The sequence below is a fragment of the Lipotes vexillifer genome, unplaced genomic scaffold (genome assembly GCF_000442215.2).
Source record: "Lipotes vexillifer unplaced genomic scaffold, Lipotes_vexillifer_v1.1 scaffold563, whole genome shotgun sequence".
NCBI classification, from domain to species: domain Eukaryota; kingdom Metazoa; phylum Chordata; class Mammalia; order Artiodactyla; family Lipotidae; genus Lipotes; species Lipotes vexillifer.
The window spans coordinates 259657-275486 of record NW_006769542.1 but is presented as its reverse complement, the minus strand read 5'-3'; the positions used below and the strand labels follow the sequence as shown (position 1 = coordinate 275486).

The following is a 15830-nucleotide window of genomic DNA, read 5'->3' as shown; positions in this document are numbered from 1 at the left end:
TCCTATCTTACGGCTATTAACATTTTCTTCTTTACACATCATAGTATTGTTTGACTTATTACAAAAGCATCCATTACTATTGTTACTTTTAAAAACTTGGTCAACAAAATGAATCACTAAAGTGAGAATACCAAACAAAAAGAGAACAAGAGAAATTGCTGCAGTGCTTTGAAAGGATGAAGTTCTCTCTCTCCCGACTTCCGTTGCCTCCTCTTTCTGCCTACCTGTGCAGAAAGTCCTCAGTTTCTTTACCTCAATCTCTAACCGGTCCTTCCTTTCTCAGGTTAACTGAATACAGAATGCATGGCTAGTTTTTGGAGAAAATTTTGTTCTTGTCTTTGATATTTAAATTGGCAGATTTTAACGTCTTCCACATACTTCTCGAAGAGGAAGGGGTACTTACTTCTCAACAGCCCCTCACCGGTAGTTCAGTGCTTTTTGTTCTGCCCTCTACTCTGCTTCCCCGGCCCTGCTCGTTTGCCTGAAACCCATCTGCCCTGTCCCTGGGCAAAGGGAATTTCAAATCTGGCTGCATCCGTTCAGATGGCAAACACGTCCCACACCACACCTCCCGTTCTCCTTCAGGTGGGAATCTCTTCCTGGCATGGAGCTGGGGATGCCTCCGTCAATTGAGGAAAAGTGGAGAGAAGTCAGGAGAACGTGAAGAAAGCAGACGAAGGGAGAGGGAGTAAAAGGTACAGGGCCGGAGATCGGCAAATAGGACCGCTCAGTAGCGGGAGGGAGAAGCGCGTGTAAAGCGACCGGACACCATGGGGACGAGGGTAGGAGAGCGAGCAGAAGAGGCGCGCCCAGGCAGTCAGCCGGCATCGCAAGAGGCGAGCACGGCCGGGGGCTCCGCGGGCGGGGCGGGACGTGTGTAGCCAGGGCAGATCGCGGGCTTAGCTTTTGCCCCCGCCCGCAGCCGCCCGAGATGAGCGAGGCCAGCCGGGTGTGCTCCGGCTACTACAGCCTCAACCGCAGCTTCGTGGAGCCCTTCCAGTGTCCCCGGCGCGGCGAGGGGGCCACCTTCATCTACTGCTGCGGCTTCGCCGACCTCAAGTACTGCTGCAGTGAGCCGGGCAGCTACTTCCCCTACAAGCACAGCTACATGTGGAGCCTCAGGTGGGTAGGCAGGGGCTGGCGGCCATGGGGCTGGGGAGGCGACGAGTCGTGCCACGTCCGGGAGGAGGGAGGTCGCCCGCGTCCTTGCGACCTGCTCGGATCCCCCCGGGGGGACAGGAGCCTCCGAGGGCTGATGAGGGCCCTGCAGAGGACCCACTCGGTGCCACCCCCATCCAGCGAGGGTCGGGCAGTGGCGCCAGAAGTGTGAATACGCCGGGGTACCCGGGCGAGGCGCGCGCGGGAGAGCGGGCTCTGCGCCCAGGGCGCAAGCAGGGCCGCCCGGCGGGAGCTGACTACTCTTCACCCTCTCGCGCCGGCACCAGTCCGAGGCCTGCGGCTCTGCGGGCAGAGAAAGACAAGCACATAACTTAAGGAGGAGGTTTTAATTCTCTTTTTGATTTGTTTGGGCATTTGGTGCATTTGAATGGAAAAGGAGCTCCGTTGAGACTCAACGCGTTAACCAAAGATCAGAGTATTTTAAGCCTCTTTGCGGGTGAGAAGGAATTGGCTGTATCCTTTCAAGTATCAAGAAAGGGTGTGTGTGTGTGTGTATGTTTCAACGCACACGGGCAACAGGGCTGTGTAATTTGCCCTCTCAGTTGATCTCACACTGACCCCCAAACAGAAGTGGAGACCCACAGAGAGGAAGAGTTTCAGTTGCTGTGATTACACACTCCGTTGAACCTTTGCAGGACACCCGCTTTCTCAACACCTGAGCTCTTTGGCCATTGCTGGAAAGTGAAGAGACTTTCAAAGGTGGTGTCTTTCTTGCCTCTTTTTCCTATGATGGTAATTTAACATATTCCAATTAGTATTTACACAGATATTTTCATTACGGAATGCTTTTTCCCCCCTCCACTCCAAAGGATTGCAGACTTAGAACCTGATTCTTTCATTTTGCCTGGAGAATGAATGGGGTGCCAGGGTTACAGGAAAGAACTGCCACCCCACCTCAAACTGTTACTTACAAATTAGCTTATGTCTGGGAGAGAGAGAGAGGCTAACTCTGCTAAGTAAGAAGAGTATTAGTTCTCCCAATCTCCTAGCACGGTCCAGACTTAGCACACATGTCAAGTCTACAGCAAATGACTTTAAATGTTATTTCTTAGAGCAGTAAAGTCATTTTTTTGCACACTGCAAGCTTCAAAAAAATCTCAAAAGGAGTGCCTACTTACCAACAAGTTCAACTAACAAAGTTGTATCATGCCAGAACAGGAAATGATGACAATTTATCCTTATTACTTGGGGAAGCAAGTTGTATTGCGCTGGCATATTAGCCGGCCTTTTGGAAAATAACATAGTAACCTAGCTCTGAGTCTTTGGAGGTGTTAATAATGGTGGCAGCACCTCCATGAGAGACTGGCAACTCTTAAGTCAAACTCAATTGGAAAAGTGCCTGGGATTCTCAGGTCCCTGAATAGTTCCAAAGTGACGAGCAGCAGAGGATAGAAAACCTTCCTAAGGTTTATGAGGGCACAAAGGAATGAACAGCTTGCTGGGGTCTTCATTTAGCATTGACAATGCAGCTCAGTTCCTGGGAAATATAAAAATCATTTCAACAGATGGCATCAGTTGGCAATGTTAAACCTGGGTTTCTATATGTATATGTATAGCTGATTCACTTTGTTATAAAGCAGAAACTAGCACACCATTGTAAATCAATCATACTCCAATAAAGATGTTAAAAAAAAAAACCCACCTGGGGTTCTTCCTTAGTTATTGAGCTCTGAGAACACAACGGGAAGGTAAAAATTTAGAACTTCATTTCCCTCATATTCTTTGCTCTCTCCCCTAATTTAAAATAGTCCAACTGTGAAAAATATCCCAGAAGTCATTAGCATTTGTTCTGAGATTCTGCAGCCACTGCAGAAAGGCACAGGTATGGTACCTCCAGGTGAATGAAGTTGCTAAGTAGGAGAATTCATTAATGTGACAGCAGCTACAGACCCTCTCTCAGGGACTGCAAAGCAAACTGCCCTATGCTGCTGTGAGGAAAGCATAATTCTCCCTTTTCTGTGTCTGGCCCACTCCCATCTCTTCTCCTCTTATAAATCCCTAACCTCTAAGGGTTTCCTTTGGAAACCTTTTTCAGGACCTAGGAAAATAATGTGTGTTGCACAGGGCTACGCTTGAGTTCAATAAGTTATTTGTTGAAATGAAAATTTTAGGAGATTCCCAGAGCTCCATCTTTATCTAGAGTTTTGCATGCATAAAGCAACATTTCAATAAAGTGGAACTATGACAGTGAAACAGTTTGTCAGGATTATGAAGAACATCCTTTTATAACAGGAAGAAGTGACATGCTTTGTTTTTGTTTTTCCTTCCAATCATGTGGCCTGGTTTTTAAACTGTGTACATGTAAAGTCTGTAATACATACACTGAATTTAATTAAGTTGACAATTTTACTTTTAATTGACTAAATTACTTTTTCACTTTGAAGATGTTTTTAATAACCGGGTTCTCATTTCAGGAATCTTTCCAGATGTCTGGCCTCCTAGCTGCTTTATGAAGCAGATAATAAATATTAAATGGATTATGTTCCCACGTGTCTGTGCAGTCCTAACCCTCCCTACACATATGATGTACAAAAGTCAGCTTTGGTGCAAACAAGCATGAAAGAGGAGTTGCCAGAGCCAGGGAGTCTACCCCTTGGAAGAGACGGCATCAAGTGAGGGAGGGCAAACTCCAATTTAAATATGCAACTATATACTGACTCTAGCCAGAAAATTACCCAGTCTTCACTTCTGTGCAGGGCTAGGGGAACTGGGCTGATAGTAATTAACAAGCACAAGAATCTTTTGAAGTCTGCTCCCATGTCTGGCTCAGGAGGCAATCTCTAAATTGCAAGGGGGCTTTATCTCCTTAAATTAGGATAAGTAGGATGAGCTTAGCCCCTCACTTTTAATTTTGTTCTTCCTCCCAGGAAGACACACCTAGCACCCCTGGTCAAATTCTCCCTTCCCTCACTTTCGGCATGTCACATTTGTTCGCACCCTCATGTCTGGGAAATAGCAGAAGCTGAAAGGCAAGACAGGAAAATAATGAAGAAAAAGATCACTACTTTTCAGTGATCATTTCAATGATTGTTACTTTTCAATGATGATTACTTTTCATTGACTACTAATGGATCAATCACCAGTCAATTATCATTTATTTCCATTTATGAAACATTAATTACAAGCTAAATACTCTATTAAACACTTTTAATAAGTATGCACATGACTGTGGGAAAGTCAACAGAAGTATCTGCTCTTGAGCAGCTTAAAATCTAATTTTAAGTATTTACATACCCACACATACATATTGCTCATGAAAGTAAAGTACATATGTTTTCATATTAGTTTGGCAAGATAATTTTCTTTTTTCCAAACTTCTTTTCCCATTTAAAAATAAGTTCACAGGTTTGTGAAAATTGTATTATTTCTCAAGTGATTAGACTTATAGATAACTGTATCAGAAGGAATTGTTACAAATTTAGTGCAAATAATATCATATTTACACTGTATTTTTAGAGAAAAGTACAAGGGTTTCTTCCTAAATGCTAGAAGCCATTGGTGTTATGCTCTTTTAGAAAGGAAAAATTCAGATTGAACATGAACTTTATATAAATTTCATAAACATTGCTTTCCTTTAATTAAACTTTCTTCTCCTCTCTTGTAATGGTTGTGGTTTTGTATATTAATACATGATAACTCCCATACATGTCTCCAGAATAAAAGTTCTACACTTCCAGTAAACATTTGTTTCACTGTTTTTGCAGAGGTAGATATCTTTCTATTCATCTTTTATTGGTGAACCTAATCTTTCCTCCTAAAATATATTAATAATAGAGGTTTATCTGATAGAAATGTTTTTGAACCATCCCTAGAGAATCATGTGACCTTTTACTGTAATATGAATTCACATGGCATTCTATACCAATATTAACATATAAATGTATAGAGAAATATCATAAGAATTTGATGGTAGAAAAAGGTGAGCCGTAGATTTCAATCATATACTGTTTATAATAAAACATAATTTGGTATGAATGACTGAAGCAAGTATTAACAATACTTAAACCTTTATTTTATGTGCAAACAAGTTTGTGTGACAGTCACAGTGTTTTTTCTGTTTTCCTCAGCATTGGCGCTCTGATTGGACTGGGAATTGCTGCCCTTGTTTTACTTGCCTTTGTCATCAGCGTCTGTGTTCTTTGCTACTTATTTCTGTATACAAAGCCTCAAAGATTAGACACTGGCCTTAAACTTCAACACCTAGAGGCTACTTCTACTCAAGAAGGTAATCAGTAACCGTTATTTGTAACCAATTACCTGTACTCTGTTCAAAATAATAACCTGTGCCTGGGTGACAGATCATTCTGTTAGCAATGAATGCTTTTTAAAAATTCAGTTTATTATATGTCTTTATAAAAATTCACATTAAATTAGGTTTTAATGATGAAATACCTTAGAGGGATTATGCCCAAGGAAAAATAGTGGCAGGATGTAAATATTCTCATGAAAAAATAATACACTGATCCAGTAAATCCACTTTATTTATGTGTCTCTCAGTTTTAAAGGTTGTATCCTCTTGGAATTTTTAAATTTTGTTTTTGATGGAGCCAAAAAAGTCAAATAGATAGAGGAACAAAATATCCGATAATTAATTGTCAGTGTTGCATTGCTCTAGATTGGTTAGTCAGTAGTCAGTTAGGCATTACCTGTGTGCCTATGGTATGCAGAATTCAGAGGAGGTGTATTAAGTAATTCAGAGTCATATAAAAGAAACTAAAGAATAAATAGAAGTCAATCTTTGTCCTTGAATAGATCACAAACTAGTTACGCTATACAGGTATGTGTGTGTGTGTTTGTGTGTGTAGTGCAAGTATAAAGTAGAAATGTTTATGTAAGGTTTTCAGAACTGAGTCTCTTTGTTATCTTAATTATAATGTGCTACACATACTACTTATTATCATTAAGAAACAGAAAGAATTGTTAAATTTTTTTGTGAATATAAATTTCTATTAGTATATTTTAAAAGTAGTGATCATGAATTTTATTTAGATACACATATTTTGAATATATTTTTAATAAAAATTTAGAATCTCTATATTACAGATATATATGTTTAGAATAAGACACAGGTGCTCACTAACTTCTATTTAAAAAGAAAGTGAAAAACTTTCTTCCAAAAAATTTAGAAAATTTCCTTCCTATATGCTCCATTTTAGCTGAATCCAGAAACATGTTTATGGAGTACATGCTCTGCAATCTTCTCAAATACATCAGCACCGCATGATTACTTTAGCTCTAGCTTTCTTCTCTGTAGAGATCTCAGAGGGTGCCCTGTATCACAAAGCAAGAAGCCAAGATCCCTTTGGAGTTCTTTTTCCAAAGTACTGTTTGGAGAGTACATGGCCGAATTGACCAGTTGTTGGCTGAATTTAGTCTGATGGCTTAGACTCTGTTTCTCCACAGGCAAAATGAAGCAGTAGATTAGTGATTATCAAATAATCAAAAAGCAAAATCAATTTTTGTCTCAACTGCCTAGATAATTCAAAGTATCAGTTCTTAAATTTTATTGTGTGTAAGAATCACTTAGGGAGTTTGTTAAAACTCCAGACTCTGCATTTTAAAACAAATATCTCCTCTTCCTGCCCTGCCCTTGCTCCCCTGCTGTCTACTCTCCACAGAGAAGCCAGAGTGAGCCTGGTAAAACCTAAGTCAGGTCAGGTCACTACTCTGGTCAAAACCCTAATTGCTTCCCATCTTTCAATAGATATGGAGTTCTAAATGTGAACTATGGGGGCTTTTGTGGTCTGCCCTTTACACCTTTATTTCTAGCATCTTATGCCTCTTTGCTGTTCCTTGAAATTCCTGCCTCAGGGCCTTTGCACATGCTGTGCCCATTGTCTGGAATGTTTTTCCCTCACTTTCACTTTCTTTAAATCTTTACTAAAAGTCACCTTCCCAGGGAGTTCTTCCCTGGTCACTCAATCTGCATCTTTAACTTCAACATTTCATGCCTTCTTCCTGCTTTACTTTTCTCCTAAGCACTTACCACTAATCAACTATATATTTTACTTACCTGTTGTCCAATTTTTCTCTACTCCAACTAGAAAGTAAGTTCCAGGAAAGTAGAAATTTTTGTCTTGTTTGCTCACTACTGTTCCTCTAGTGCTTAGAACACAACAAATGTTTGTTGAATGAATTGAATGAAGTAGCACTGCACCTCTGTCGTAGGTGATAAAAGGAGCATGTTTATTGTCACCATTATAGTCATCAAACATTCACTGAGTGCCTCCTCTATACAATGCAGTGTGCTAAATAAAAATTGATTATTTTTCCTGATATTTTTCCTGATCTATCTCAGGGACTGCCTCCAAGCTGGATCTGAGAGCCCAGCAACAGAATTAGTTGGCTTGTTGACTCAAGTCTTTGTAGTCTTATGGTTCTTTAGCTCAGGAGATCCATTAGTGCACTTCCTATGTAGTTAGTTGAGGCTACTTTCTTACAATGAAATATCCCCACTCTGGCCCTCTGAAAAACACTATGTTTATCAAGTCAGCAAATTAATTCAATACACCTTTCCTGAGTGCTTACTCTTGGTAAGACAGAATTTTATATGATCATTGCCTTCTGTTGCTTTCAAATTAGATGATTTGGGGCCCTTTGGTTGACATTAACCAAATAAGACATAGTGGAGAGCAGAACACAAAATAGGTAATCCAAATGTCACCTGGAATAGGAAGAGAAAACGGTTCATATTTGAAAGCGACCCTTCAAAGTGATAATTAAAAACCATTGCTGTGCCTATTGTTAAATATGCATGCTTCATTCCAGTGATTCTCCCCCCTAGGGATAAATGTCAGTGTTCTAGCTAGTGAGAAAACAAGCCTTTATTCCACTTAAGGAATGCCTTAAAGGTTAGGAACATTATGTTTGTGTAATAATTAAGCAAGTAAAATTACATTGGAGGAAAATTGGTTTCACCAGTTACCACTCCTTTCTTTGAAAACTTTCTGTTCTTAAGAGTCAGCCTCCCATTATTTTAATTTTTAGAATTGAGACTTTTTTCATTATAGGCAATTTGAATGGCCTAAAGGGAAACGTGTTTTTGTGCACATACTAAAACTGACTTAAGGCACTGGACTTTTTTGTTTCTGTAAATGACAGTAGCATTAAAGAAGAAACAACAGGCCCAAAACGGAGCCCTTTGTGCTAAGCCCCACATCAGCAAACCAAAACCTTACCTCACTGCAGTTTCAGCCTCTCCCAGGAGTGAAATTTTAAACCTATCCGTCTGGAATTTCCTGATCAACACTAGTAAGGTAATCTTCAGGATAGACCCCTGCCCCTCCCCTAAAGGAAGGTGATCTGCCTGAAAAAAATCCTTTCTTTTGTTTTTGACTTCCTTGTCCTATCCCCTTCTGCCTATAAGACTCTTCATTTCCTACATCTTCTCAGAGCCCCTTTCTACTTGTTAGATGGGATGCTGTCCAATTCACAAGTCGTTGGATAAAGCCAACTAGGTCTTCAAATTCACTCAGCTGAATTTTGTTTTTTTAACAATAGTCTAAGTCTAAAATAGTCTAATCTTAGACTATTTTGCCAAGATTTTTCTTTCATGTACCTTTATTCTATTGGGGTTCATTATTTTTAATGTATACCGTTTAAGACTTTATACATTTTGAATTGATCCTGAAAATAGCAGGTCTCTGGTAGTGCCTGTAGAGTTTAATTGGGCTACCTCCAGGGCTCACTTTGTACAGAGGTTCTATTGCTAAGCAACTGATCGGTCTTTACATTGTGTTCCATAATCATTTTCTTTCTTTTTAACTTTTGTGTTTTGAGTTACGCCTGTATAAAATGCCAATGTTTAAAAGAATACCGTGGTTTGTAAATTGTACTGTATTGGACAAACAGTTCTGAGCAGAAGATGGCTGTGTGAAGGGCATCTTTCTGAGTAGACACTCCTGGGGCGAGGGCTCATTTCATTAGATGTGGAAGAATTAATGGTTAATGGGGGAGCAATTAAAGGGATGAATGTCTTAGATCCCTGCTTCCCAAACTTTTCCACTGGAGAATCCTTAAAGGTAGATAAGAAAGGAATGTTTACCTCCAGAATTCCAAGGGTTAGAATGGAAAGCCCTGGCTTGTGAGCTTTAAATTTTGTGAAGTTGCCCATTATATTTTTTAAATTATGGGAATTTTTAATTTGATTGCTAATATAATGACTTATTTTACTCTAATAATAACATTATATCCTTTCCATTTCTGAGTAAAACTGATGCTCCAAGAAGATAAAATATATTCCTCCTGCGGTTTTGAGTATCCATTGACACCCTAGGGTTGTGGAGAGGGGTGGAGAATCGAGAGGATTCTTAGAAGCAGAGTTTTTGATGAAAATGAGAAGGGCAGAGAGTAGAGCTGCTTGACACAAATAAAATAATATTGTTGTATGGGAATAATAGACAACTCCAATTATCTATTATTTGGTAGTCTCTTTTGCAAAGGCAGGCAATATAAATGGAAAAGGGTAAGCAAATCAGCAGTAAGGCACAGGTTGTCTAGGAGAAAAGCATAAATTATATATAGAATACTGGGAAAGCAAGCAAATTTTTTTTTTTTTTTTTTTGTGGTACGTAGGCCTCTCACTGTTGTTGTCTCTCCCGTTGCGGAGCACAGGCTCCGGACGCGCAGGCTCAGCGGCCATGGCTCACGGACCCAGCCGCTCCGCGGCATGTGGGATCTTCCCAGACCGGGACACGAACCCGCGTCCCCTGCATCGGCAGGCGGACTCTCAACCACTGCGCCACCAGGGAAGCCCAAAAGCAAGCAAATTTGACGATTGTGTATACAATTGTTTGTTCTGCCTGTGAGCAAAATGGGACTTGGACCGTTCAGAATAGTCTACTATATTTCTTCTTAGAAGACACCCTTACAGCCCTGGAAAGAAAACCTTTCCCTTAATTCACTTTCATTTTAGGAAAATTAGAAAATATAGAAAAACAAATAAACAAATAACTTCATCCATGATCCCACCACACAGAGATAACAGATATTAACATCACGGTGAATATCCTTCATGGATTTTTTTCTGTGTATCTATAGATACATGTATATATAACAAAATGGGGGAAAAAATGAATCCTATAACAGCTTTTCTTTTTTCGCTGAACAACGACATCATCGCTTGCCAATAAATAAACACCACTTTTAATGATTACATTTTATTACTTTGATGGAGTGCTATGAATTTTTATTCTTTTATTTTGACATAGTTCACACTTCCAGAAAAGTTGCAAGAAAAGTATAGAAAAGGTTGTATACCTTTTCCCAGATTTACTAATTGTTAATATTTTACCTCACTTTTTTCAAAATTGACTTTCTTTTGATGTATATTTTCTGAACCATTTGAAAATAATTTGCAGATATCATGCTTTTTAACCATAAATATTTCAGTATGTGTTTCTTAGGAACAAGGATTTTTTTTCCCTACGTAATTACATTTATCAAAATCAGGAAATGTAACAGTGATATAGTAATATTATCTAATCTGCAGTTCAAATTAAAATTTTCCAATATCCTTAAATAGCTATTTTTTTCTTATCTATGATCTAGTCCAGAGTTACGTCTTGTAATTAGTTATCATATTTCTTTAGTCTTTTGTTTTTTGAAACTTATTTTTATTTTAAATCATCCTTTTACCTTTCTTTTTTTTCAATTAAGTACAGTTGATTTACAATGTTGTGTTAGTTTCTGGCTGTACAGCAAAGTGAGTCAGATATATATATATATATATATATATATATATCTGAATATGCAAAGTCACTATTTTTCCTTTTGCCATTACTAAGTAATTTGTTGGGAGGTATGAAAAAATCCTGTTCCTCCTCCAGCTTTCACACACCCATTGATGGCTCTTGACTGAATGTTTTCATTCAAAATTTCAAGATAATTTTAGAATTATTATTATGATAGCTATGAAATAGTGATTTTCTAACCTCATCATTCCTTCTGTGTTTATTAGTTGTTATTTTACTACAAGGAAGAGCTTTCTCTTTCCCCCTATTTACCTATTAATTAATTTATTAATATCAGTATGGACTGATTCTTTATTCTAAAATAGTCTATTACTATCATCATTTATTGATTCTTAAATTATCTCAGACTTGGCCTGTGGGAGCCCCTTTAAATTGGGTCCTATATCCTTTTGAAATATGTCCATCATTTTTTGAGCATTTTTTTTTGCTCTCTGTCACAAAATGTTCTCGAGCAGCCTGTGCTTTTCCTGTTCCAGCCCTGAAATCTGCCATTTTTCCAAGTCTCCAAGAAGTTGCCCTTTTAGTTGGAATGGTGTATAGAAACCAGTCTGGGTATATCATATTTTATTAAATTATTGACTTTGAACTAGCTTCCATTTTTTCTATTACACACAAGCATTGAACACTGAAGTATTTTCCTAGCATAAATCCCTAGGAATGGAATTGCTGACCAAAGATTTGGTACATATAAAAGTCTTTGGATACAAATTGCTAACTGTCCTCCAGAAAAGTACTATTTCATGAGTATTTTTATTTCAAAAGGTATATATCTTACTAATTTCACTGAGGGAAACAATACAGTGTTTTATTTTAAATTTATCTAATTAGGAGCAAGGGTGGACATTTTCATTTTTATTTGTCATTGTCTTTGTGGTATATTGTTGCTCATATCTTATACACATTTTTCTATGGGAGTGTTCATTTTTCATTGCTTTATAGGAACTTTCCATACAGTAACTAAATTCTTTCTCACATATATTGCAAGTATTTTTCATAGTTGTTCCCTTTTTAATTTTATGTGACAATTTTTCAACTGTAGAAGATTCTCCTTTTGTGATTTCTTCCTTTAATTTCATACTTAGAAAGTTCTTACCTCACTCTAAGATATAAAGATATTCACCTATATTTTCTTCTAATACAATACATACATTCACTTGTTTTTTAACATTTAAATCTTTAATAATCCTGGAATTAAAATTTTTGTGTGAAGTGTGAGGTAGGGATCTGCCTTTATTTTTATTTTACAAATAATGAGCCAATTGTCTAAATATTTATTGGGAAATCTATCCTTTTTTTCTTGCCAATTTAAAATGGCACCTTTGTCATCAACTAAATTCTTATATACTGGGATCTGTTTTTAGACTTTCTGTTCTGTTAAATTTATCACTTTGTTTATTCTTAAGCCAATAATATACTTTAAAAACTATTGTAGCTATATAATTTATTTTAATATCTAATTAGGGAAGACTTTCTCTTCCTTCCCATTATGCTTCTTTTTCAAAGTTTCTTAGCTACTCTTGTTTCAGTATTCCAAATAAACTTCTGAATCACACTGTCAAATTTTTAAAAATCAAGTGGCATTTTGATGGGTTTTGTACTAAATTTATAGATAACTTTGGGAGCTATTTTTCTTAGTAGCCTTAACATTGCTTCAACCAAATTCTACTCAAAACATTTATTAATTACGCTGCCACATTATTTTTAAATGCCATTCTTTGTTTCAGAGAGGCTTTAAAAACTCACTGAGATCTTAGTAGAAGATGGGGTAATTTGAACTCAATGGCAGAAAAGGTCACTTGTGTCTCCTAAAGGGGCCTTTCTACTGAAAATAATGAGTCTGGAATTTCCTACAACTCTTTTTGTTTCTAGAATGTAGAAAACCAAATTGCTCAGCAGAGCTCCTGCTACTTTTAGCATTTGTGAGTCCTCCTCAGGGAGCAGGGTTAGGCAATGCTGGCTGATGCTGGAACCAAAAAGCAAAATAGAAGCCAGTCTCTCATTGTGAAAATTCATTTAAAGCATTTAAAATATCAGCTAAATTCCTTTGTGAGCTATGTTAGTCATCTATAGTTGAATTTAACAATGCAGAAAAGAAAAAAAATGTCCAATTGTGGAAAAAACAGGGTAGGAAAAACATTTCTGGAGAGAACTGCCTTCATTCCTTGATGGATGGGCAAAGCAAAAGGGCAAGTCTAAGATTCTAACTTTCACAATGAATTTTTAACTGTATTTACACGAGATACCTGTGTATCCTCAAGGGGAAGGCAGGGCATTGAAGAAGGGAGAAGTCAATAGGTCAGGAGGTCAGTAGGCAAGTTTTGCTCACTTCACCATTTACCTCAGATCCAGTTCTTTGCATTGTATTAAATTTAAAGGGAAAATGCCCTGTAGTAAATAAAGAACACTTTTAGGGTGCAAATTTAGGATTGCTTGTTTCCACTAGAAAGAAATGCAGGATGAGTGGGATGTGTAGTTTTCTACTAAATACTAAAGTGAGCCAGCTGATTAGTCATTGAAGCTGCTGTTCGGCAGCAGATAGGTAATGCAGAAGCTAGAAGGACACAGGTAGATAATGGCAGAAAAGCTTAATTACCGTTCTGCCACATAGCCAGGAGATGAGACCTGCAGAGGGCCCAGCATTCTTTTGATATTTTGAAATGGCAGGTAAGAGCAGAGTTCATAGAAGATTTATAGGATAAATGGGTCCCTGAGGAATGCTTCTGAAAAGGAATGTAAAATTTAACTATTATAGAAAAAATATATTGGCCTAGTTTGTGATGAGGATAGGCGGATTTTGTTTGATGCATTTGATTTAAATGGCGAATTTTATTTGCTTGATGAATTGCATTTAAATTTTGGCAAAGGCCAAAGCTTTAAGTTAAATGCCAGGCTGAGAGGTATAGGATTAAAGGAAGGTTGAGATTTACATATGATGACCAGACTGAAGAAAAGAATAAAAATGGGACAGTAGCAGCAGAAAGAGCAACTAATGTCAACCCAGGAAAGCACAGTGATGTTGGATCTTCCCAGTCTGCACTCAGGTAAAGAAAAGGAAAAATTAAATTAAAAAAACCCTTTATATGTAACAAATCCCTTAAGAGCTCAATGGTATAACAGATTTCTTGTTTAAAATTTAATCCATGTTGTAACCTCGTGACAGAAGAGGCAGCTGGTTTTATCTCTACTCTGTTGGATAAGAAATTAGTTTCTATTTATTAAAGGAAAACTAGGAAAAGGTGAGGTTGCTGAGACTTTTCCTCTTCTCTCTTTTAAAATCATTCCAAAGGGATGCAGTTAGCTGGACTCTGATATCACTACAGCACAGCCCACTTACAGCAATTGTTTTTTCCATAATATGCCCAATTATTCTAACTTACCAGAGGGATATACATTGAAAGCACGTTTGGACTTTATAAGCTGCAGGAGGAGAGGGAACACCAGGGTGTTGACTTGCTCATCAAAGCTCCTGCTTCAAATGGTGTCAGTATGGTGTTTATATCAAATCTTTTCTTGTTCCTGTAGCAAATCAGTTTGGTTAGGGGAACTGCATTGTCTTAAGAAGCCAATCTAAGAAATGACCTTTGTACCTGCACTGGTTAGAAGGATCCAGTAGTCAAGGAAATAATGAATCAGAGCTGGGGAATGGGGGGTTTTACAAGTCCTAGTTGAAGGAAAATCTACTGATAGAATACTGGAATGTATTTTGCAAGCCTTTAAATCTCAGAGGGCAGTAGACAGGTTAAACTCTTTCAGTTGTTTCCAGAAAAACGCATAATGGAAACCAGAGCTGTCAGAATAGAGATGGCTTAAGAGAGAACCCCAGACTAAGGGGTTCTTAGAGAGAACCCCAAACTAAGTGAGGAAATAACTTCCTGAGTTTAACTCCCATAAAAAGAAAAAAAACCCTGTATGTGACAAGGTAGAAAAACCACCTTGAAAGTCTCACTAGAATATTATGAATTTAAGTATGTAAAAAGCTTAGGAAACATGAAGGACTTGAATTAATCAAATGTTACAGTCTTCAGACTTCCAGGACTTCAAATAAAAGGTTAAAATTTTAGATGTTTGGGCTTCCCTGGTGGCGCAGACGTTGAGAGCCTGCCGGCCGATGCAGGGGACACGGGTTCGTGCCCCGGTCCAGGAAGATCCCACATGCCACGGAGCGGCTGGGCCCGTGAGCCATGGCCGCTGAGCCTGCGAGTCCGGAGCCTGTGCTCCGCAACGGAAGAGGCCACAGCAGTGAGAGGCCCGCGTACCGAAAAAAAAAAAAAAATTTTAGATGTTTAAAAAAATGCTAGAGGGGCAAGATAGGGGAAGAGGATTAAGAGGCACAAACTATTATGTATAAAATAAATAAGCTACAAGGATATATTGTACAGCATAGGGAATATAGCTAATATTTATAACTTTAAATGGAGTATAATCTATAAAAATATTGAATCATTATGTTGTATGCCTAAAACTAATGATATAAATCAACCATACTTCAATAAAAAAAGAAAAGAAATGCTTGTATACGATACAAATTCTGCCCAGATAATATGAAACTAATTTACATCTTAAATCCTTGGTCTTTTACCTTTACCTGCTGTGATACCGGAGAGTACAAATGATACTGAACCAATAAAAATAAGCCTACAAACATTTTGTTTTTCAAATATTACAAATGTTATATAAGGAAAATAGCTTCAAGGGTCTCTCTCTCTCTCTCTCTCTCTCTCTCTCTCTCTCTCTATATATATATATATATATATATATATATATATATATATATATATATATATACCATTACTTAAGTATTTAGTAGTTAAATTTGAATCCATATATATTTTAAAGATTACTTTGCAAATAACAGTCAAGAATTTATCAGGTCATCAAATTTTCATGCTAGCTTTCCCT

The 15830-nt window shown here is 37.9% G+C and overlaps 1 protein-coding gene across 1 annotated transcript in view; it reads left to right on the top strand.

The window, feature by feature from the left end:
• Positions 1-794: 794 nt before the first annotated feature.
• Positions 795-15830, top strand: part of SHISAL2B (shisa like 2B) — a 19076-nt gene continuing 4040 nt past the window's right edge. Inside the window, exons 1-2 of the mRNA XM_007445643.1 lie at positions 795-1122; positions 5247-5404. Coding sequence (XP_007445705.1) covers positions 932-1122; positions 5247-5404 — 349 coding nt within the window. The 5' untranslated portion in view covers positions 795-931. The remainder of the gene's footprint in view (positions 1123-5246; positions 5405-15830) is intronic.